Source organism: Ascidia mentula, chromosome 9 (genome assembly GCF_947561715.1).
Source record: "Ascidia mentula chromosome 9, kaAscMent1.1, whole genome shotgun sequence".
In the NCBI taxonomy this organism is placed as follows: Eukaryota; Metazoa; Chordata; class Ascidiacea; order Phlebobranchia; family Ascidiidae; genus Ascidia; species Ascidia mentula.
In genome coordinates this window covers 13,774,723-13,797,627 of record NC_138574.1, presented here as the reverse complement: position 1 = coordinate 13,797,627, position 22,905 = coordinate 13,774,723, and the positions used below count along the sequence as shown (strand labels likewise).

The 22,905-nt window shown below is 36.3% G+C and overlaps 2 protein-coding genes and 1 pseudogene across 3 annotated transcripts; all 3 read right to left on the bottom strand.

The window, feature by feature from the left end:
• Window positions 1–1,093: 1,093 nt before the first annotated feature.
• Window positions 1,094–3,850, bottom strand: LOC145914649 (uncharacterized). Its single transcript, XM_083002468.1, has 8 exons — window positions 3,674–3,850; window positions 3,231–3,406; window positions 2,810–2,981; window positions 2,669–2,733; window positions 2,298–2,484; window positions 2,031–2,132; window positions 1,728–1,830; window positions 1,094–1,526 (listed from the first exon to the last, which is right to left on the bottom strand). The coding sequence occupies exons 1-8, from the start codon at window positions 3,848–3,850 to the stop codon at window positions 1,354–1,356; spliced, it is 1,155 nt and encodes a 384-aa protein (XP_082858594.1). The 3' UTR covers window positions 1,094–1,353.
• Window positions 3,851–9,253: 5,403 nt separating this feature from the next.
• LOC145914039 (pancreatic secretory granule membrane major glycoprotein GP2-like) lies at window positions 9,254–13,281 on the bottom strand. The gene is made up of 8 exons (XM_083001819.1): window positions 13,195–13,281; window positions 12,861–13,036; window positions 12,421–12,592; window positions 12,270–12,337; window positions 11,262–11,448; window positions 11,089–11,190; window positions 10,645–10,747; window positions 9,254–9,942 (listed from the first exon to the last, which is right to left on the bottom strand). The coding sequence occupies exons 2-8, from the start codon at window positions 12,962–12,964 to the stop codon at window positions 9,800–9,802; spliced, it is 879 nt and encodes a 292-aa protein (XP_082857945.1). The 5' UTR covers window positions 12,965–13,036; window positions 13,195–13,281; the 3' UTR covers window positions 9,254–9,799.
• Window positions 13,195–22,480, bottom strand: LOC145914040 (flavin-containing monooxygenase 5-like; annotated as a pseudogene). The gene is made up of 13 exons (XR_014403353.1): window positions 22,415–22,480; window positions 21,012–22,215; window positions 20,806–20,944; window positions 20,130–20,301; window positions 19,839–19,930; window positions 16,743–16,835; window positions 16,496–16,638; window positions 15,948–16,033; window positions 15,409–15,565; window positions 14,918–15,107; window positions 13,833–13,983; window positions 13,537–13,585; window positions 13,195–13,360 (listed from the first exon to the last, which is right to left on the bottom strand). The product of XR_014403353.1 is annotated as a flavin-containing monooxygenase 5-like (transcript).
• Between the last annotated feature and the right edge of the window lie 425 nt (window positions 22,481–22,905).

The following is a 22,905-nucleotide window of genomic DNA, read 5'->3' as shown; positions in this document are numbered from 1 at the left end:
TAACAAGGTTGTTTTTGGGGTGAAGCTAAATATTTGTAACAACGTCTTTTGTTCAAGACCAAATCTTAGAGAAACTGATGATTAGCGTTGGTGCAATATCCTGAATGAATTTATAAAAATATCACCATTTTTCATGATATAACGGCAACATCAGTTGCCCCTGAAAAGAATTGCTTGGAAGCATTTATTGAACTCCAAAACAAAATAAAGACGATGACAAATAGGAATTCCAACGAGAGTCAAAAATCTGTGTTACGGTCTCACTTTTGAAGTAATCACTGACAAAAAATCGCTTGGATAATTACGCGGACAAATATTCAATAAAATTTAAGGCGCCAATCTACCTTTTTTTGTGTAAATTTTCTGTCTTGCGTGCCCAAGCCACGCTCAGCTTTCAGCTCAGATCTCACTTGGTCACCGATTCACTTCTGTTTGATTTTGTGTAACTATACCAAAGTCACAGTATAGTCTTACTTGCACAAATAAACACCCTTGTAACCGATTTTTCTTGTTGATTTAAATTTGGGTGAGCAACCAACAGACCACAGCCACATCCGGCCCGTCCAGCAAAATCATCCGGCCGCGACAATTCCTCTTAACAACATAAACACTGAAGGGAGCGGAATTGTTAATGGAAAAATAGCGTGGTTCGTTAGGGCAGAGTTTGCGAGCAGGAATAGGTCTTATATGAATCCTCTGTAAGCCCAAGTTGTTTTGTTTCACGACATAAAAATGCAAATATTGATTGTCAATACGCCTGATCTAAATCTTCCATTCATAACTAACAAAAATATCGTGTATGTTACGTAAGCTGTATAAACGAAAAAAGTGTGGGATTATAACTAAATGCAGTGGTACTCGATCACACATAGCATGGCAATCATGTTAAGCATTATAATTCTGTTAATGATTTCCTGCTCACCAAGCTAAACTACAATAGAAACCGAAGCTTTCATATGCAATACGCATAATATAACTGCTTCTAACTTCCTCAGTTTAACATAAATCTTGTGTGTAAAGTTTGATGCGGCATTTTTTTATTTGTTATTTGAAACTGGCATAGCATACATTATACACAAACAAATACGGTGGGTTCGTTTCTGAGATGAGATTACAACTATTGTCACAAATTACATCGCAAAGGAGTGATTTTCAATCCAACCTATTTTTTAACATAAATGCAAAATATGCAAAGTTTGTAAACATTTTACTTCCTAGAACATTCTTTCAAACCAAGAAAAGCAAGCAATTGGTTAGTTGTATGTACAATTAGGTTTAACTCGCAATCATTCAATATAAGCTGTTGTGAACGATTGCTGTGCTGAGGTCCTAAACCTGGAGGCAATCAGTCAGTTACTTTCCACGCACAAGTACTCCCTGGGTAAACCCTCCATTACCAGAACGTGGTTTCAAACGCATTATTATCAACCCCACAACCACAACAAGTAAAATAACGATGGCTCCAACAGCAATGTAAAGGATTTCCATTTTCTGGAATCCTTTGCTTTCAAATGCTTGCTCCACTCCTACAATAAATTAAGAGCAAGTAGCATTATGAATTTCTGCAGTTCTTCTTTATTCACATCGTTATTGCGTTGAATCAAAGTTATTTGGTTGTTATCTAATATTCAATCAACACTTCAGATGCGCAACAATATTTTCTTAATTCGCCCATTAACGCAACGACAATCTTATCTTTCATTAGCTTAAGTTTCCTCCACATTTACCCATGCACGTTTTCTTGTCTTTGTCAAGGACGTGACCTTCAAAACATGAACATTTTATGATTCCGTTTATGACGTTGCAAGAGTCAGTGCAACCTCCATTTTCCTAAACAAGCATTAACTGTAAGCCGTATTCTAAGAGCAAGGATTCGGAAATGGTCGATTTGTGCGGCCGACAAATCGAAAAAGACGTTCCCCGACCGTTCATAGTTTTGTATATTAATGTACAATGATAAACTTGCACGACTCAAGACTACTTATTTGGTTTAGTCTCTCCAGTAAAGTTGACGCACGGATAAAACTCACCTTTTCACACAGATCCGGAACCGAAACATAGAAAGGTCCAACTGATATGACTTCCTTTAAACCCGGAACCACAGATCGACGTTTACGTCCACGTGAGCAATCCTGTGGGAAGAAAGCAAAACATGCATTGTTGTTATCTAAGCTAATATTTGTGATCATGAACAATGCGATAAATAACAGGATATGGATATCTTACCGGTTGTACTAGGTATTTGCACTTGCAGAATTATTAATGTATGGTTTTCATTGAAAAATATATTATCTTACCGGTTGTGCACAGACGGTGTTGGTGTTGTCACATAATTGCACGTAGCAGTGAGCGTACAGGGATTGTTGGTTTTCAGACACGTTCATCCAAACGAATGAACGAAACTTGAAGGTGGCGTAAATCGGTTGATAATTTCTCGTCACCACAATCGTGTCTTCAGTTTCAGTTTCGTGCTCAACTTTGCAGCTAAAAAAGCGAAAATTAGCCCCCAAACAACGTTTTTTGAACGCTTTTTTTTGTAAATTTGTAACCTTCATAGACTAGATTTACGGTAATAAGTCTGTACAAAAATCCAAAACAAATCAGAAACAAACGAATGTTTGCAAACTAATGAAGAAGGATCGTTTGAATATTTGCTCGGGGTAATCACCTTTCTCTGATGAGTTCATATCTTTTATTTCCTCCAACGTCTCTTGTGATCCAACAACTTTTCAACTAAATTGAAAGATGAAGAAACAGTACAACGCCATATCAGCCATCGCCCACAAGAAACACTTGAATGATTACTCACCAATAAATCTATTTTTTTGTATGCCGAAATATCCAGTTTTGCGTAGATATATTCCGGAACACTAACGATCGAATTAGATGTAAGTGGGTTTCGCATTTGCTCGTCACCAAACAACGCAAACCTGACCGTAATGTTGCCAACCGTACTTTGTGAAGCGACAATGTTTTCTTTTCTGTTCAAAAAGTTTTTGGGTTAACTTGAACTCGTGGTTGTAAAAGTGTTATTTAAAACCCACTCCGTATAGGGTACCCAACGGATCGACGTTGACCGGAAAGGTACCACAAAGTGGAAATTAGTGTGCCCGCTAGTGCAAAAGCTAGCACAGTGCCACAGAAAACAGCTGCACTGATAAGACCTTACAGGTCGAAACAGTGCGTGTACACACCCTGTCTGCAGCTTTCCAAAACGCACCCATACTTACGCTAATTTGGTTAAAACAGAACCAGCATCCACTTTAATATTTCTGTTCAATATTTTCGACTCGTTGTAGTCACAAGATATCTCCCAGTAAGGTCGGTAGGACATCCTACTTACTACTTGGCTGTTGTACTTGAAGTTGCGAACTTTGTAAACCAATCTGAACATGCCGCTTGTTTTCTGAAAGGAAGGAAACAAATAACCTGATTCAGTGGATTTTGAAACAAACACCCCTTTCTCGCTGACGCAAGTAGAACAGGAACCACACTAGCATACAGACACACGTAGCCTATACACTTAAACGAAACAACCCAAATTAAAAGTAATAAATGGTATTAGCAGCCATAATTTACCAACAACAATTTGTTTTTGTGATAAGTGGTAAACTAAGTGACTGACAGAACGAATATTGGCAACCAACTCTAAAACAACGAATTGAACAGAAACCTTTTTATTCGGAGAACATTCGTTGAGATCGAATTGAAAAACTGGATTATTTGCTGGAGCTTTGCAACTCTCCGAAAGAGAATTAAGGTTGGTGGTCGTTTGATTAGAAATATACAAAATATCTTCTCCGCTTGCTCGAAGTAAGTTTAATCCACTTGAACTGACGCTAAAAGGCATTTTTGTTTTCAAATTAACAAGTAGAATGTTGTTACCCAATATATTGATACAATGTGGTTACACTGCTGCGTTTAGTTTGGCCACCAAAAAATTTACACAAAAGTGATTTTGGCAAATAAGTATTCTGATTCAAAAAAATATTTTGATAAGTTTTTTGGGTTTTCGCAGCAATTTTTTTTATGAATACTCACTTTAACTTGACGGAATCGGTGCATTCCATTCCATCAAACAACTTGCAATTTGGGTAGTCTTAATTAGAAAGAGATATTTTTTTTGCGTAACTTTCTACTTTGCATGTAAGTTAAGTCTTTACATCAAAATACAGCAGTGGTAATAGAAAATTCGAACCGAAATGATCAAATTTTCACAAAGACATAAACTTTCGGCGAGATGTTTAAAATAAGTAAAAAATTTACTGAATTTAATTTCTTGTAACTATTTGGAACACACCAGCCGTCGTAATCTTACAGAAACAGCAATTTCGGCTTACTTGCACCACTATATAAAATAGCCTGATGGTTGCAGCATTAATTTTGATTCGAAATTTCTTGTGAAAGTTTATCTACAAGTACCTATTCTATGAGCAAGATTAAGATCAAACAGTTTGTTTAGTTTGTGTGTTTATGTTTGTTGTAGTAACAACCTTCAATTTTTTTGTTTTCCATGTTTAAAAATACTGCGGTAACTTGTCAATACAAAAATTATGTATTAAACCTGAATCGATGTGAATGGTTGGAGAAGGTGATGAGGCGGACCAAGTAAATATTTGAACGTTGACTCTTCGGGCTTGAACCGTTGTGACTATTTCTCTTTGAGTGGTAGTTATTCTGATTCCTGGATGGGAAGGATCGTCTGATAAAATCTAAAGGAAATTTCTTCTTTAAACGATCGCTATAATACTTCCTAAAGAAAGCAAAACACAAACGTTTTGTGATCTAAATTACTCTACTTCGCTCTGAACGACTTACAAGATTAATTTTTCCCCTAATGATAATGACAACATTAGACAAACATATACACCATCTTAAGACACAGATGATGATTATTTGTCTAATTTTACAAGACTGACAGATTTCAGCTTGAAACGAAAGTTTCTTAGATAGTGTATATATTTAAAATAAGGTGGAAATCGTCAGGGCCACTTGCAACAGAATGGGAAATGATTCCCAGAATCAATTCACAAGCACTTAAATAATCATGTTTTCTTTTTTTGTACTATTGTTGTAATTTTTTGCATTTATTATTTTTGCTGTATTTTTTTTCAAGAAAGTGATTTCATTTTTAGTCCGAATCCAAATACTTTGAAAAGTCATGATAAAGCCTGATGTGCGAATTCAAATGCAAGTTTAACATAACCAGACATTAGGTAATGTTGAAAGCTATTGAGTTTTTAAGTCACAACTTGTGGTAATTTTCATGCGAACTTCGCTTTTAACGACTTGTGCGATGTATTATATATTTCCTTAAATAGGCAAAGCCTTTCTTTGGTCCACATTATTTTAGTATTCAGCATATGTTGAAAGAGTCGTTGTATTTATTTTAGTTATTCTTTAATTGCGATGAAAGGACACGTGAAACTTATCGGCAGGTTTAATTTACACTTTATTGTTATTAGGTTGAACTTCGCTGTAACGAAATGGAATTAATCATCTGATAAACATTACATTTGTAACCAATCACATTAAGTGCGTATGTCTCCTACCCTTTGCGTGCTCCTACATATGGAAACAGCTTAGCATCTAAGCCCGTGACTTGAAATCCTCTATATTTGCCTCAACCACTGCCATGGTAATCTTTGTGTTCATTATTATTTATTAATTTGCTTGAGAAAGTGCAATTAATTCTAGACCAAATCCAAATACATTGAAATGTCAAAATACATCCGGCAGTGTGAATTTGAATGCAACGTTGACATTATCAGGCAATTTCAATGATTTAGGAGTTTTATATTAAAATTCGTTGAAACTATTCGTATGAACTTACGAATATGTTGTCCGCTGCGGTATAAGTTAGTCCTGAGGACACGGTAACTGTAAAGTTGCACCTCGCTGGACTTGACACCGTGTAGTTACAAGCAAGCTTTCCCAATAACTTCCCATTACTTGTCGGGAGAACGAGAGTTGTTGGAAGATCTTCCACGTTCAACTCCAAGTTGCACGAGGCTTCCTCGGTGACTAAACAACATATAGTGACGTTCGTCGTCAATCAGCAGCAATTCTTGGCGTGTTTTCAAATAGGTTTCACAATGCACGGTGGAAAAACCCTGTGCGGTAGCTTTATTAACAGTTAAATTACAAAGTCAGTGTAAACCATGCAAGCGAAGTATACGCCGACAGAGAAAATCTGCTTGAAATATCACTCAACTTGATAAACTAAAATCGCCTAATTGTCAAACAAAAATGTTTGTTTCGTCATAACGAGTGATTTTAGTTCATCAGTAATATGAAATTTACACAGAAATCAGTGGACAGAGTAATTTACCTTTTATAAACGCAAAGTTTGGATTGTTGGTAATGCCTCGTAACGTGGGGCAACTCAAATACAAGGAACCGGTATTTGATTTCACAATTCCTGTCGCACTTCCATTACCAACGAAAGTCCCCAGCAAGACTCCGTTTTTGTTGCTTCCTTGGTAAACCTACGTCATAATTAAATGAACACAGAAACATATCAAACAAAAAAAAGTTCGCGTGAAGCGAAACATCTTGAGAAACGTTCGACTTGCGACTCGCCAGCAAATTCTTGATCCTTTTAAGAAGAAAATTGAAAAGTAATTATTGCAAATTGGATTTTGTTTCTCTTTGTATTGAATTTCTTTTCCATTTAAATGCTTTCAATGATTAGTTGAATGTTTGCAATCAGAGTAATGGAGCACAAAAATCATTATTGTTACAAAAGAATCAAAAGCTTCACTGGCATCGCGGCCTTGCTGGATCAGCCATTTTCCCAACAAATCCGAGCGAGATCTGAAAATTAAGTTCCCAGTGAGGTTTGAACTCGCGACCCTGGGCTAACCAGGCCCAACGCTCTACCAACTAAACTTCAGGAGCTCAGTGGCTTCACGGGTATATGTGGTCAAGGTACACTGGTGCGCAAGCGCACAACTTGCCATGTGACCTCCACATATGCGTAGAGGATGTCGCACCACCTTAATCAGCGTTGAGAACGCAAAAGTGTCAATGTTGTCAACAAAAAAAGTAAGACATTTTTACCGAACAAATGTTGTTGCCGAGTGTGCGGTAAGACAAATGTATTGCAGCAGTTCCCGCACTTCCAGTACTGTACGCTCTTATATAACTTTCACATGAGGTGGGGATATAGATGTCGGTTCTGGTTCCACTATAAGCCGAAGGTCGGCACGTGGACGATCCTCCACCTGAACAAAATACGACGAACGAAGTCTGTGAATGTTCATAAAATATTATTTCAGTGAAGTTGGGTTCATCCAACGCACACAAATTATGTCAGTGTATTACTCGGTATCTATGTAGTCACCTGGCAAAACTTGAAGGCACATACAGAGTAGAAGGACGATTTGCATCTTGGGGTTTCGCATTTCTTCAAAAGAGCCTTTCGTTTAAAGCAGGAGAAACACAACTTGATGTTTTACAATTAGTTTTATTTATAGAGGTGACAGGATGGAATTGGCCGATCTGTAAAACTTTCAATTCATGCCGGGACAAAGTGAAGTTTAACAAAACAATAAAATTTCTGTTTCAAAAAGTGCGACCATTAAACATAGCCCACACATTCTAAACCAGTGACTTGTCGGCAATGCAATTGGTGAATATAAAAAAATATTTTATGCGCAATCTTATGGTGCAAACAGACAAAAAACACACAAATTCGATTTATATATCTGTTTAATATTTCCTATGAAATAAAATATATTTGCACGCATTTAGGGATTAAAATATGCGAACATTTTAACTGAACAACTTATGGTTGTGCATTGGCCAATTTAAAAACATCTGTGTTTGTTATTTCTTAAATTTTTATGACCAACCCGTAACCAACCTTCGCCTTGCCCCTGCATCATTTACTTTATTGACTCAATTACAAATCTCGCTTTGGTGTAAAAACACCACGTTATGGCGCAAGAGAGCAGTATTCGTTACGTTGTCTTTGGCAACGCCTCGTTGATATTTTAGTGCTCTTTTTTTACCAAATATCGTGTTCCGAAGGCTAAAGTTATCTTGTTTTAATTTGCAGATCAAACCGAAAAATTGATCTATGTTGTTGAACCACTTCATTGTAGCAACAATTTTGCTTCGAATTAAACAGAACAAACCGATTTAAACTTGGTCTTTTCTGCAAACAAATATCTGCTTTCTGCACCTCACAATCTACTATCAACCTTCATCCTTGCCAAGAAATGTTAACATGCAGCTCATATCTATGCGAATAACACATAAACTTTTAGACATTGCTTTGTTGCAAAACAGCTTTTATGCAACCACGACCTGCAGCGTCAAATTGCTTCTGAAGTGAGCTGAAAAACTCAGACACACAGAACTTTATTTGGCGTCACAGCCACAAAAATGCAGAAAAACAAGTTTCAAGTCAGACCGCATTTCTTAGTCATTGCTGGGAGCAGCTTTTGCAGGACTTAATTTTGACTTAAACTATTTGAAAACGCTAAATACTCATTCCATGGGAAAACTGTAAGGTTTATTTGAGAGTTTGGACCTTGGCCAAAGGATTAAAAATTATTTCCGTTGTAAAATAGTGGTTGAGGATTTGCTGGGTATCTAAATTTACGCACTTGCATAAGTATTCAGCTGCTGAATTGCAAAAAAAAGCAGTTTGTTATTTTATCTTAATTAATGAAACCTTTATTGGTGGTGTGACGTCATTACACAAACCAACAACGATGGGAAATTCTTGCTGAGTTTGCAGCAATTCAACCTCGTAAACACAGACACAAAATCGCCTGAAGAGTAGCCTCAAGCAATTAAGTTTTTTGCGCAGCCTCGTTTCTAGAATACATCGACGCTAACGCAGCTTTTCAATGATTTGCAAAATTTGATGTCAACTTTTAAATTGTTTTCGTTCTGTTTCTTGTCGAAAAATTCCTTCCCCGTTTATTGTTCGGAAATTTATGCATAAAGGCAACGGTTTTGAAGCTTGTCATGTTGAAATGTAGAGTGTGAAATTATTAATCAACACATTGTGTGTTTGACGAACACCAAACAACTACAAAACCTCTTTACAGACAAGTTATACTCCGTAATCTACAAATAGTAGCAGCTACAGAGTGGAAAAATAAAACTCCAAGCAATTACCAAAGAAGGCAAAATCATAGACCATCCAGAGTTAACGTTAATGCTAACAATGATTGCCAAACTCTGTGTTTGATTTCCACTGCAGCTAAAAATAATCCCAGTACAGTATGTATGAATACGTTGAACTTTTTTATTTCGTTTTTATAGCTTACACGATATGCACGGAAATTTTTGTTAGTTATAAATGGAAGGTTTAGTTATAAGTGGAGTCGCATAATTCAGTTCGCTTTAAGTGTTCCGCCACTATTTCCGTATTGACGAACAATATTTGCACCTTTATGTCCGTAACAACAAATTAAGTTTACAGTGGATTTCAATCTGAGGTCGGCAAACATTTCCCACCAATTATTCCATTCCCTCCAGTTTAATGTTGTTTCTATGCGAATTAAGGGTATTGTACACAGGTTTCTTAATTTTGAACTGTAACCTAACTTAGCACTGGGCGAGCGAGCCTATGCTACAATTTGTAAAGTGGCTGCGGGCTGGTTGATTTTGCTGGGCTGGCCGGATGTTGTCGCGGACTGTAGGTTGCCGATCCCAGATTTAAATCAACAAAAGGGTTACGGGTATTTTTATGTACAAATACGACTACTGTGACTTTGTTAAAGTTTCAAGCAAACATGCAAACATGCAGTTAGTATATTTGGATGTTATAGTGAGCATATTATTCGTTCTTGTTGAAACGACGTCTCAAATATCTAACGGTGAATCCCAACACAATAATGAGCAGAAGAACGATGAATCCAACTGCAATGTAAACACCTTCCAAACTCTGGAAACCTTCGCTTTGCAACGCTTCTTCTACATCTGCATGTAAAGTTAAATGTGTTTTGTATCATAAGAATTTACTCCGCACTGGCGACATTGTTATGCTCGCCGTGGTGAAAATAACAACAACACAAATAAATTGTAGGATACAGATCCTTAATCGCCGTGTACGTTTTGTATGCGTGCAATTCTACAACCTTTTATTCCAATTTGCAGTTGGTGAACAGTTTTACAGCAAACAGATGAATAAACTAGAACAGACACGATTCAAAACTAAATGCCTACACGGCTACACCTTATTCAAATAGAATAAACTTATCACAGCCAAGAAGGCATTAAAATAGCGTAAGATTAACCAGATTACAATGGATGAACACTTTCACAACATTACAAGCTCGCACAACCCAAACATGAGACAAGATTTCACGCATGAATGCACCAAGCAAACTCACAGAAATCATAGTCAGTTCTGCTCTTAAATAAATTGTGGAGTTGCTTTGAAATATGTAGCAAATAATAGTGCAAAATCGTCTCCGCGATACAAGCGCGTATGTCAAAGGTGAATTTTTCGTCATAGCTATCCGGTTCCATGAGAAAAAAAATGATATAAGCCTGTGAGGGATTATGTTACCATGGTAACCCAAGAGTATTATTATAATGACTCAAGGACGCATCTTTTGTAAAACCACAAACAATTTCAAAGTTACTATACGACTCGATTTAACAGTGCAGCATAATTACCAATGCATGTTTTCTTGTTTTTGCCAAGATAGCGACCTTCGAAGCAAAAGCAATGGACTTTCCCGTTCATGACGTTGCAAAAATCTGAGCATTCCCCATTGTTCTGAACAAAACAAATACGTTTTTAAGAAGGAAACGAGATATAGAGTCAAATATCTGTAATTAAACACAACAAGGGTGGAATCAGGACCACTTAGCAGTATGTAAACGTTTAAACCAGAGCTTGTCAATATTTTTCGCGGGTGACACATTTGGAAATATTCGTCGCATTTGCGAAAAAACAACGATAAATTGATCAAAACGACAACGAGTGATTTCTATGTTCATAATTGCCAGTCGGAGAACGTTGACTGTTTGTTTTCATCATTTTTTTTCAGGGCGCAGAAAAGTTTGAAAACCACTGGTTTAAATTGTTAAATTTCAATGGAAAAGATTTTTTTCTACCTTTTCACACAAGTCTTGGGTGGAAACACGGAAAGGCCCAACAGAGATAACTTCATTTAAGCTTTCTCGCGTGGATCTCCGTTGACGTTTTTTTATGCAATTCTAAACAACAATTTTACCGGGACTTCACCTAATGTCATTTAATACTGAGAGAAGCTAATTTCAAATCTTACCGGTTTTTGACAATCATTATTAATATTGTCACAGAGTTGCAAGTAGCAGTGAGCGTACAGGGAATGTTGGTTTACATCCTTATTCACCCACACGAATGAGCGAAATTTAAAGGTTGCGAAAGTCGGCTGGTAATTCCTCATTATCACGATTGCATCTTCCGCCTCTGCCTCGCGCACAACTTTGCAACTAAACGTAAGGAAACAAACTGAAATTTAAATACTTTTACTGAAAGCCAAAACTTTCGGGAAGAAATTCGTGCATTGGTCACAACTATTAATTATTCACTGGACACATATAAAGTATTTGGGGCAAAAGGCTACACCTTCTGAACTACAGTCAAGACCACGAGGCAATCAGATAAGTTCCAGTTGGACAAGGGTAGATTTGTCTGGTGTTGAAGGTAGGAAAAAGTATACACAGGAGACTGTAAGTGTCTCACCTGTCAATCTCGTAAGTTCGGGCAAGGTACACTGGTGCGTGAGCAAACTACTTGCCTGGCAACCTTCACATATACGTAAGGGATCTTTACCACGGCATCAGATAACGCAGTAATATTTCATGCAATGTCGTGATTGCGATCATGAGGTTTGCAGGCTTGGCAGCCCAGACATCGCTGCCTAGCCCATACCTCACGATAGCGATACGTTAGATGTGATCGCCAAGCAAGGACCTGCGCAGTGTTGCGATCCTGCCAGTCATGCCATTGCATAAAATATTACTGTTGATTTGGTTGAAATATTAATGTAGGATTTGTAATCGAGATTCGGTGTGTGAAAATAGTGCATTACTAATAATTTGTTTTTGCTTTTGATGTAAGTTTGAACAATATAAGCAAGCGCGAATTAATGGTTTTCAGCTTGGGTTTGTCTTACAGTTCCAGGGTGATTCCCACCTTTTCATTTTATGTGAAGTTTTTGAAAGATACCATATACCTAATGTAGTGCACTAGGTAAAAGATACCTTGCAAAAACTTTCCATGCTTTACAGAAAATTCCAAGAAATCTTACCTTTCTGTAATGAGACTGTAGCCTTCACTTTTAACACCGCTGCTGTTTGTGACCCAGCAACTTTTTATCTGCAATTTGGCCAAATAGTTCGGAAATAATCAATGCACATATTTTTCAACTAAAGAAAATGTGATGAAATGCGATAAATTACTTGGAGATCTAACTCTTTGTGAGCCGATATATTCAGCTTTCCGTAGACGTATTCGGGAACACTGACGATCGATTCTGATGTAAGAGGTGTTTGCATTTGCTCGTCACCAAACAACCCAAAGCTAATCGTGAAGTTTCCAAGTGCACGTCGTGAAGCGACAAAGCTTTCCTTTCTGCACAGAGAGTTGTAATGTTAACTTTCATAGAAATAAAAAGTGGAAACAGAGAATAAGAGGAAGGGTTCACATTTAAAAGACCCGAGGACCGTGTAACTTTTTGTTGGGCTCCTTTTCTAGCAGTATAATTTTCATCCCATTTAAAATAGAGGCTGACACAGTCGTAAACAACACAAGGCCACAGCAATGTCAAATGTAATTTCTGTGGCCGCTTGCCTGCGTTATGTAGAATTAGGGATTGGAGAGTAAAAACCCACTCACTTACACTAATTTGGTTAAAACAGATCCAGCGTCCACTTTAATATTTCTGTTCAACATTTCCGACTCGTTGTAGTCACAAGATATCTCCCAGTAAGGTCGGTAGGACATCCTACTTACTGCTTGGCTGTTGTACTTGAAGTTGCGAACTTTGTAAACCAATCTGAACGTGCCACTTGTTTTCTAAGAGACAAACATCAATTCTACAATTTTCCATAATTCATTCGCTATGTGTTAACGAAAATCTGTCAAGAAGAAAGTTTCTAAAGTGGAAGTTTATGACAATTTTGTTGAACATAACCTGGGTGGGCAAAATCTGTTAGGAAAATCTAAACAGACACCTTTTTAGTTGGAGAACATTCGTTGAGATCGAAATGAAAAACTGGATTATTTGCTGGAGCTTTGCAACTCTCCGGAAGGGAATTAAGGTTGGTGGTCGTTTGATTAGAAATATACAAAATATCTTCTCCGCTTGCTAGAAGTAAGTTTAATCCACGTGAACTGACGCTAAAAAAGCAAGTAGAATGTTGTTAACTAATAATAATGTTACAATGTTACACTGTGAGTGTGTACTTTGGCCAACAGAAAAATTAACAGAAATTTGTACCCGCTTTGTGGCAAATAAATAATTTTATTTTATTTACTTTGTTTTTTTTGCAGCAAATTTTTACATAAATACCAACTTTAGCTTGACGGAGTCGGTGCATTCTATTCCATCAAACAACTTGCAGTCTGCGTAAAGTGGTCTCAATTGGAAAGAGATAATTTTTTGAAGAGTAGTTTGGCGTAACTTTTTATTTTTGCATGTGAGTTAAGTCTCTAGTTTATCTACTATTACCTATTCCATGAGCGGGATTAAGATCAAGCAGTTTGTTTAGTTTGTGTGTTTATGTTTGTTGTAGTAACAAGCTTATAATTTTCCGTTTTTCTTGGTTCAAAATATTGCGTTAATTTGTTGACAAACAGTTATGTATTAAACCTGAATCGATGTGAATGGTTGGAGAAGGTGATGGAGCATAATAAGTAAATATTTGAACGTTGACTCTTCGGGCCTGAACCGTTGTGACTATTTCGTCAGTTTGAGTGGAATTTATTCTGATTCCTGGATGGGAAGGATCGTCTGATAAAATCTAAAGGAAATTTCTTCTTTAAACGGTCGCTATAATACTTCCTAAAGAAAGCAAAACACAAACGTTTCGTGATTTAAATTACTCTACTTCGCTCGAACGACTTTTTACACGATTAATTTTCCCTTAAATAATCATGATTACTTTTTTTACGCTATTGCTGTAATTTTTTGCATTCATTATTCTTTGCTGTATTTTTTTTCAAGAAAGTGATTTCATTTTTGGTCCAAATCCAAATACTTTGAAAAGTCAACATACAACCTGATGTGCAAATTCAAATGCAAGTTTAACAAAATCAGGCATTAGAAAATGTTAAAAGCCATTGAGTTTTTAAGTCACAACTTGTGGTAATTTTCATGCGAACTTCGCTCTGAACAACTTCTGTGATGTAATAAATATTTCCTTAAATAGACAAAGCCTCTCTCTGGTCCACATTATTTTACATTTCAGCATATGTTGAAAGAGTCGTTGTATTTATTTTAGTTATTCTTTAATTGCGATGAAAGGACACGTGAAACTTATCGGCAGGTTTAATTTACACTTTATTGTTACTTAGGTTGAACTTCGCTGTAACGAAATGGAATTAATTATCTGATAAACATTACATTTGTAACCCATCACATTTAAGTGCGTATGTCTCCTACCCTTTGCGTGCTCCTACATATGGAAACAACTTTGCATCTAAGCCCGTGACTTGAAATCCTCTGTATTTGCCTCGTCAACTGTCATTGTAATTTTTGTATCCATAGTTTTTCTGCCATTTTATTATTTGCTTGAGAAAGTGAAATTAATTCTAGACCAAATCCAAATACTTTGAAAAGTCAAAATACTGCCTGCGGTGTGATTTTAAATGCAATGTTGACATGATCAGGCAATTTCAATGCTAATTTAGGAGTTTTTATATCAAAATTCGTTGGAACTATTCATATGAACTTACGAATATGTTGTCTGCTATGCTGGCGGTTAGTCCTGACGACACAGTAACTGTAAAGATGCACCTCACTGGCTTGACACCGTGTAATTACAAGCAAGGTATTGCAATAACTTCCCATTACTTGTCGGGAGAACGAGAGTTGTTGGAAGATCTTCCATGTCCAACTCCATGTTGCACGAGGCTTCCTCGGTGACTAAACAACATATAGTGACGTTCGTCGTCAATCAGCAGCAATTCTTGGCGTGTTTTTAAATAGGTTTCACAATGCACGGTTGAAAAACCCTGTGCGGTAGCTTTATTAACAGCTAAATTACAAAGTCAGTGTAAACCATGCAAGCTAAGTATACGCCGACAGAGAAAATCTGATATCATTCAACTTGATAAACTAAAATCGCCTAATTGTCAAACAAAAATGTTTGTTTCGTCATAATGAGTGATTTTAGTTCATCAGTAATATGAAATTTACACAGAAATAAGTGGACAGAGTAATTTACCTTTTATAAACGCAAAACTTAAATGGTTAGTAATGCCTCGTAACGTGGGGCAACTCAAATACAAGGAACCGGTATTTGATTTCACAATTCCTGTCGCACTTCCATTACCAACGAAAGTCCCCAGCAAGACCCCGTTTTTGTTGCTTCCTTGGTAAACCTATCACATAATTAAATGAACAGAGAAACATATCGAATAAAAAAGTTTGCGTAAAGCGAAACATCTTGGGAAACGTTCGACTTGTGACGCGCCAGCAAATTCTTGATCCCTTTAAGAAGAAAATTGAAAAGTAATTATTGCAAATTGGATTTTGTTTCTCTTTTTTTTTTTTTTTTGAAAAAAAATTTGGATGGCAAAACAAATTTTGGAGCCCACTTAAGTATTAATATTCCTAGTTTGGATGCCATTCCACAAAAGTGCATGCATACATTATGTTAACAAGTCAGTTCACTCTGAGAATGTCCTACAATATAACAATCCATCTGTCGGTAATAATAATCTCCCACAATTAACAAGCCAAATTAACTTGTATCGTACTGACCTGTTAACTTTCACAATGTCAAGCGGAAGGCCATTGTCATTCACTCTGTTTAGAACCCACGAACCACTGCGAGTACTTAAATATACCTAGAAAACAAAAATCTGAATGTTAAACTTTAATATTTGCTCTGTTAATTTAAGAAAACTGATGATTTTTGGCTATGGGCAAAATATATATATTCTTACAACTAGGTGTCATGGGTGATATTGCAATGACCTAGGTTAATCCTCACTTGTTAGGATAAAATAATCATTGTGTAAGATGCATACAGATGACCACTGTTTCGACCAAAACGGTCTCACCAGTGCAGTTGGTGTGACTTTCAGGCGACTTTGCTGAATAAACTGCCAAGCAAAGACTTCCACTTTGTAGTGACTATACAATCACAGGCATCTGTTGGGCACCAAACTAGGTGCAACCTTACGGAGAAAACAAGGTGGAAACACTACAGCAAGTAAAGCTCAACCAATAGTGCCGTCAGGCCCTAAAGATTTGCATATCTTAAAATAATCATGCTTGAAAGTAAAAATATGCCCTAAAATACATACCTGGTTTGCTACTCTGCTCAGTTCAACAGAGATGTCTCCACCAGAATTTCCGATTCCAACCACTAAAACACGTTTTTTTTCAAACCCATGATGATTTCTATAATCATGGCTGTGGATGTATCCACCTTTAAATTTCTTGAAATCTGTTGAAAAGAAATTCATTTTTTTCACAACAAAAATGTGTACTATTAGTTTTATTTCTTGTTTTGTGGTGGTCGACATTAAATATTCCAAGACCATTAACTACCTTGAAAAGATTCCAAAGGAAAGTATGGCAGAGCATGATGTCCAACAGCAACAATAACACCGTCAAATGTAGATTCAGACTCATGTCCAGTTTCTATATTTTTATGCTTAACACACCTGCAAAATAGCAGAACATTATTGTCAACAAGATGATGTTATCAAACAGGGGCGTATTCAGGAATTTTTAAAGGGGGGGTCAAAATTTTTTACGGAATTCCCCGATTTTTAGGGATAAACTAAGGTTAATTGTGGGCGAGAATTGCAAAATACGAACGCCGGTATTCGCGCCATTCGTCACATCAACGGTGGCTTTCTGGCTTGCGCAATTGTGTAATGCTATGGAGAGTTTAACAACTAAACTAATTGACTTTCATGCAAGTAAACCGCTTGTCATTACAATGTGGCCACTGAAAAACCCTGGACACGCCCATGTCATCAAGTCGGTTATGAACAGTGCAATACAAACCAGAGTTGTTATACGTATATATAAAGGGTAAAGGTTATCATGCCTGACTTAACAATGCACACACACAAAATTAAGGAGCATCTTAGCTAATACGTGGCATGACATTCAAACAATGTTTTGCAACATATGTCTAAAACAACAACATATTTTTGCATTATGATACAATTTTTTTACTAAACATCACTGTTGAAAACAACAACATATTTTTGCATTATGGTATATAAAATTTTTTCACTAAACATTTACTGATTTTGTTGATGACAAAAATCATGTATAAAGAAGCAAAAGAGCCATAAAATCATGCAAAGTCATGTATAAGTACATGGCTCATCTCACCCATAGAAAACCAACTCAACATTTTCCAGAGGTTTCATAATCCTTTGCAAATTTGCAAGACAGGACTTTAGTTTGAAGCTGAATGTATTTTTCAAGACTAAACCTAAATTTTTTCATGTGTGTAATTGAAATGTTATTACAGAATACGAAAACATTACTGGCGTTGTATTGGTACAATTTAGTTTGATATATCCTAAAAATCAATTTTTCTATGAAATTTGTCATCATATAGAAATATTTTTGAAAACATGGAAAATTTAACTTGACCAATTTTTTTTAGATTTCAAAAAGCTTTACTTACTCTTTTGCATACATTTGGAAGTATTCAATAATTTTAGTATTATGCATGAAGTTGGGAAAGTGTTTGGGAATCGGAAAGTCTGAAAAACACATCATCTCCTTGCTGGTGTTGATTATTGTTGATCTGTACACACATGCTCGATTTGTTTTTTCCTCAACATATTTCCATAAACCTGTGAAGAAAATAATGTGCTTTTATTACATTTACAATTAATGCAAAATCTGTGATAATGTGGTTTGCTAGCATAGCAACGTAGTTGAATAGGCAACTTTTACTGAGATAATGTATATTCCAGTCCACCAATCCAGATTGGAAAAAATGTCGTGCGCGGAGGATATATCGATCGCCGAAACAAAATCCTCCGCGCAAAAAAACAAACTTTCCAATCTGGCCACCAATGTGTGGTACAAAAAGATTAATTACTGTTTCCCGTATTTTGTTGGCCAGTGTGCATTGATCAGTCTCAAATATAATCCGGTAAAAGTTATCTGATATTGCATATTTGTTTTTACAGAGATTTGCATGTTATGCTTGGGATCTTTTTGCATGAGCCTAGATTAAAAAACTGCTTGTTCAGGATTATACTGATTGCAATCTTTCAGCCCAGCACAAGAGAATTTAGGAAATAAGGTTGACTAATTTTTTAAATCACGTTGTTGTTTTTCATCATGTTTACCTCCAATATCGTTGGACATTTCAAAACATACTGGTTCCAAATCTTCGTCCAGACAGCATTTAATTGCTGTCAGTCCGCTTGCACCACCACCAATGATACAAATTCGTTTTGACATTCTTTGACTCATATCAAGCACATTCTGGTAAGAAAACCCAAAAACTATTACAAGATCGTTGCAACACCAAATCCAGATGCATTACAACCACCTCAAAGGAAAACATGCCAAGGTAACCTTTGTGGTTTGAAACTGCAAAGTGATGTCGCTTTTCGACATTTGTTGCATGTTCATTGATTTGTAAACATTGCTATTGCAACTATTTGCCAATCACGTGAACCACTCATGCGTGAAGGTTGTGCCTTCAACATAGAAATCCAATAACGAATCTGTCAACAAACGAAAGCAGCAGTTCTCCAACTTTTGGTGCTGACCAATCCACTTTGATGACGTCAGAGTAGTCGTGGACCCTTTGTTTTTTGGAAAATTTTGAACCTGCTCAGATTTAAGTCTAGGATGCACGTCACAAAATTATGAGAAGTTTTTCCGTACTTGGGACATCGTTATGATTCAAACAATTGCAATTTTGAGATCAAAAATGCTGCCTTACCAACTCGAAATTTCAATTGACACTGGAAGGTTTACATGAGTGTAATCGTTTGGTACCAGCTCGCCGTTGTGAAAATAACAGCAACAACGCCAATAAATTGTAGCGTTGAAAAATGTTGCAAATATTAATACAGTGCTATATCGTCTCCGCGATGTAAGTGCGAACGTCAAAAGTGAAAAGTGTCTTTCTTTTTGTCATATGGCTATCTGGTTCCATGAGAAAAAACTGACGTAAGTCTGTGAGGGATCGTGTTACCATGGTAACCAACTATAATCACTCAAGGACGCGTCTTTTTGAAACCACAAACAACTACATGACACAGTACGACTGGATTCAAATGTGCAGCATAACTACCAATGCATGTTATTTTCGTTTTTGTCAAGGTAGCGACCTTCCACGTAATTTGTTTAGCATTCTACCACTGTGGTATGGGACACCTTTGTCCTTTATATAAATAACAAGGTTGTTTTGGGGGTGAAGCTAAATATTTGTAACAACGTCTTTTGTTCAAGACCAAATCTTAGAGAAACTGCTGATTAGCGTTGGTGCAATATCCTGAATGAATTTATAAAAATAGAGTTTTATGATACAATTTTTTCACTAAACATTTACTGATTTTGTTGATGACAAAAATCATGCATAAAGAAGCAAAAGAGCCATAAAATCATGCAAAGTCATGTATAAGTACATGGCTCATCTCACCCATAGAAAACCAACTCACCATTTTCCAGTGGTTTCATAATCCTTTGCAAATTTGCAAGACAGGACTTTAGTTTGAAGTTGAATGTATTTTTCAAGACTAAACCTAAATTTTTTCATGTGTGTAATTGAAATGTTATAACAGAATACAAAAACATTACTGGCGTTGTGAAGTATTGGCACAATTCAGTTTGATATATCCTTTCAATTTATCTACAAAATTTGTCATCATAAAGAAATATTTTTGAAAACATGGAAAATTTAACTTGACCAATTTTTTTTAGATTTCAAAAAGCTTCACTTACTCTTTTGCATACATTTGGAAGTATTCAATAATTTTAGTATTATGCATGAAGTTGGGAAAGTGTTTGGGAATCGGAAAGTCTGAAAAACACATCATCTCCTTGCTGGTGTTGATTATTGTTGATCTGTACACACATGCTCGATTTGTTTTTTCCTCAACATATTTCCATAAACCTGTGAAGAAAATAATGTGCTTTTATTACATTTACAATTAATGCAAAATCTGTGATAATGTGGTTTGCTAGCATAGCAACGTAGTTGAATAGGCAACTTTTACTGAGATAATGTATATTCCAGTCCACCAATCCAGATTGGAAAAAATGTCGTGCGCGGAGGATATATCGATCGCCGAAACAAAATCCTCCGCGCAAAAAAACAAACTTTCCAATCTGGCCACCAATGTGTGGTACAAAAAGATTAATTACTGTTTCCCGTATTTTGTTGGCCAGTGTGCATTGATCAGTCTCAAATATAATCCGGTAAAAGTTATCTGATATTGCATATTTGTTTTTACAGAGATTTGCATGTTATGCTTGGGATCTTTTTGCATGAGCCTAGATTAAAAAACTGCTTGTTCAGGATTATACTGATTGCAATCTTTCAGCCCAGCACAAGAGAATTTAGGAAATAAGGTTGACTAATTTTTTAAATCAAGTTGTTGTTTTTCATCATGTTTACCTCCAATATCGTTGGACATTTCAAAACATACTGGTTCCAAATCTTCGTCCAGACAGCATTTAATTGCTGTCAGTCCGCTTGCACCACCACCAATGATACAAATTCGTTTTGACATTCTTTGACTCATATCAAGCACATTCTGGTAAGAAAACCCAAAAACTATTACAAGATCGTTGCAACACCAAATCCAGATGCATTACAACCACCTCAAAGGAAAACATGCCAAGGTAACCTTTGTGGTTTGAAACTGCAAAGTGATGTCGCTTTTCGACATTTGTTGCATGTTCATTGATTTGTAAACATTGCTATTGCAACTATTTGCCAATCACGTGAACCACTCATGCGTGAAGGTTGTGCCTTCAACATAGAAATCCAATAACGAATCTGTCAACAAACGAAAGCAGCAGTTCTCCAACTTTTGGTGCTGACCAATCCACTTTGATGACGTCAGAGTAGTCGTGGACCCTTTGTTTTTTGGAAAATTTTGAACCTGCTCAGATTTAAGTCTAGGATGCACGTCACAAAATTATGAGAAGTTTTTCCGTACTTGGGACATCGTTATGATTCAAACAATTGCAATTTTGAGATCAAAAATGCTGCCTTACCAACTCGAAATTTCAATTGACACTGGAAGGTTTACATGAGTGTAATCGTTTGGTACCAGCTCGCCGTTGTGAAAATAACAGCAACAACGCCAATAAATTGTAGCGTTGAAAAATGTTGCAAATATTAATACAGTGCTATATCGTCTCCGCGATGTAAGTGCGAACGTCAAAAGTGAAAAGTGTCTTTCTTTTTGTCATATGGCTATCTGGTTCCATGAGAAAAAACTGACGTAAGTCTGTGAGGGATCGTGTTACCATGGTAACCAACTATAATCACTCAAGGACGCGTCTTTTTGAAACCACAAACAACTACATGACACAGTACGACTGGATTCAAATGTGCAGCATAACTACCAATGCATGTTATTTTCGTTTTTGTCAAGGTAGCGACCTTCCACGTAATTTGTTTAGCATTCTACCACTGTGGTATGGGACACCTTTGTCCTTTATATAAATAACAAGGTTGTTTTGGGGGTGAAGCTAAATATTTGTAACAACGTCTTTTGTTCAAGACCAAATCTTAGAGAAACTGCTGATTAGCGTTGGTGCAATATCCTGAATGAATTTATAAAAATAGAGTTTTATGATACAATTTTTTCACTAAACATTTACTGATTTTGTTGATGACAAAAATCATGCATAAAGAAGCAAAAGAGCCATAAAATCATGCAAAGTCATGTATAAGTACATGGCTCATCTCACCCATAGAAAACCAACTCACCATTTTCCAGTGGTTTCATAATCCTTTGCAAATTTGCAAGACAGGACTTTAGTTTGAAGTTGAATGTATTTTTCAAGACTAAACCTAAATTTTTTCATGTGTGTAATTGAAATGTTATAACAGAATACAAAAACATTACTGGCGTTGTGAAGTATTGGCACAATTCAGTTTGATATATCCTTTCAATTTATCTACAAAATTTGTCATCATAAAGAAATATTTTTGAAAACATGGAAAATTTAACTTGACCAATTTTTTTTAGATTTCAAAAAGCTTCACTTACTCTTTTGCATACATTTGGAAGTATTCAATAATTTTAGTATTATGCATGAAGTTGGGAAAGTGTTTGGGAATCGGAAAGTCTGAAAAACACATCATCTCCTTGCTGGTGTTGATTATTGTTGATCTGTACACACATGCTCGATTTGTTTTTTCCTCAACATATTTCCATAAACCTGTGAAAAAAATAATGTGCATTTATTACATTTACAATTATTGCAATATCTGTGATAACGTGGTTTCCTAGCATCGCAACCTAGCTGAATCAGCAACTTTTTCTAAGATAATGTATATTCCAGTCCACCAACGTGTGGTGCAAAAAGGAAAGAAACATGGTGTACAAATAGATTATATTTATTTTTCTCCGTATTCTGTTGGCCAGCCTCGAATATAATCCGGTAAAAGTTATCTGATGTAGCCCTCGGTTAGGCATTGTTTTATTATCTACGACAGCAAATCACTTTGGTTCGCATATATAATAAAGCAACAAGCCTT

Bases quoted from the DNA above. Each gene is read 5' to 3' on its own strand.
- LOC145914649 (XM_083002468.1), bottom strand. From the start codon at position 3,850: ATGCCTTTTAGCGTCAGTTCAAGTGGATTAAACTTACTTCGAGCAAGC. The intron at 2,982-3,230 runs GTAAGTATGGGT...CTTTTTGAACAG, and splicing joins TCTGTTTTAACCAAATTAGC to AAAAGAAAACATTGTCGCTT. The intron at 2,133-2,297 runs GTAAGATAATAT...TTCTTCCCACAG, and splicing joins ACACCGTCTGTGCACAACCG to GATTGCTCACGTGGACGTAA.
- LOC145914039 (XM_083001819.1), bottom strand. From the start codon at position 12,964: ATGTCCTACCGACCTTACTGGGAGATATCTTGTGACTACAACGAGTCG. The intron at 10,748-11,088 runs GTAGAAAAAAAT...TGTTTTGTTCAG, and splicing joins CCCAAGACTTGTGTGAAAAG to AACAATGGGGAATGCTCAGA. The intron at 9,943-10,644 runs GTAATTATGCTG...CTTTACATGCAG, and splicing joins AAACAAGAAAACATGCATTG to ATGTAGAAGAAGCGTTGCAA.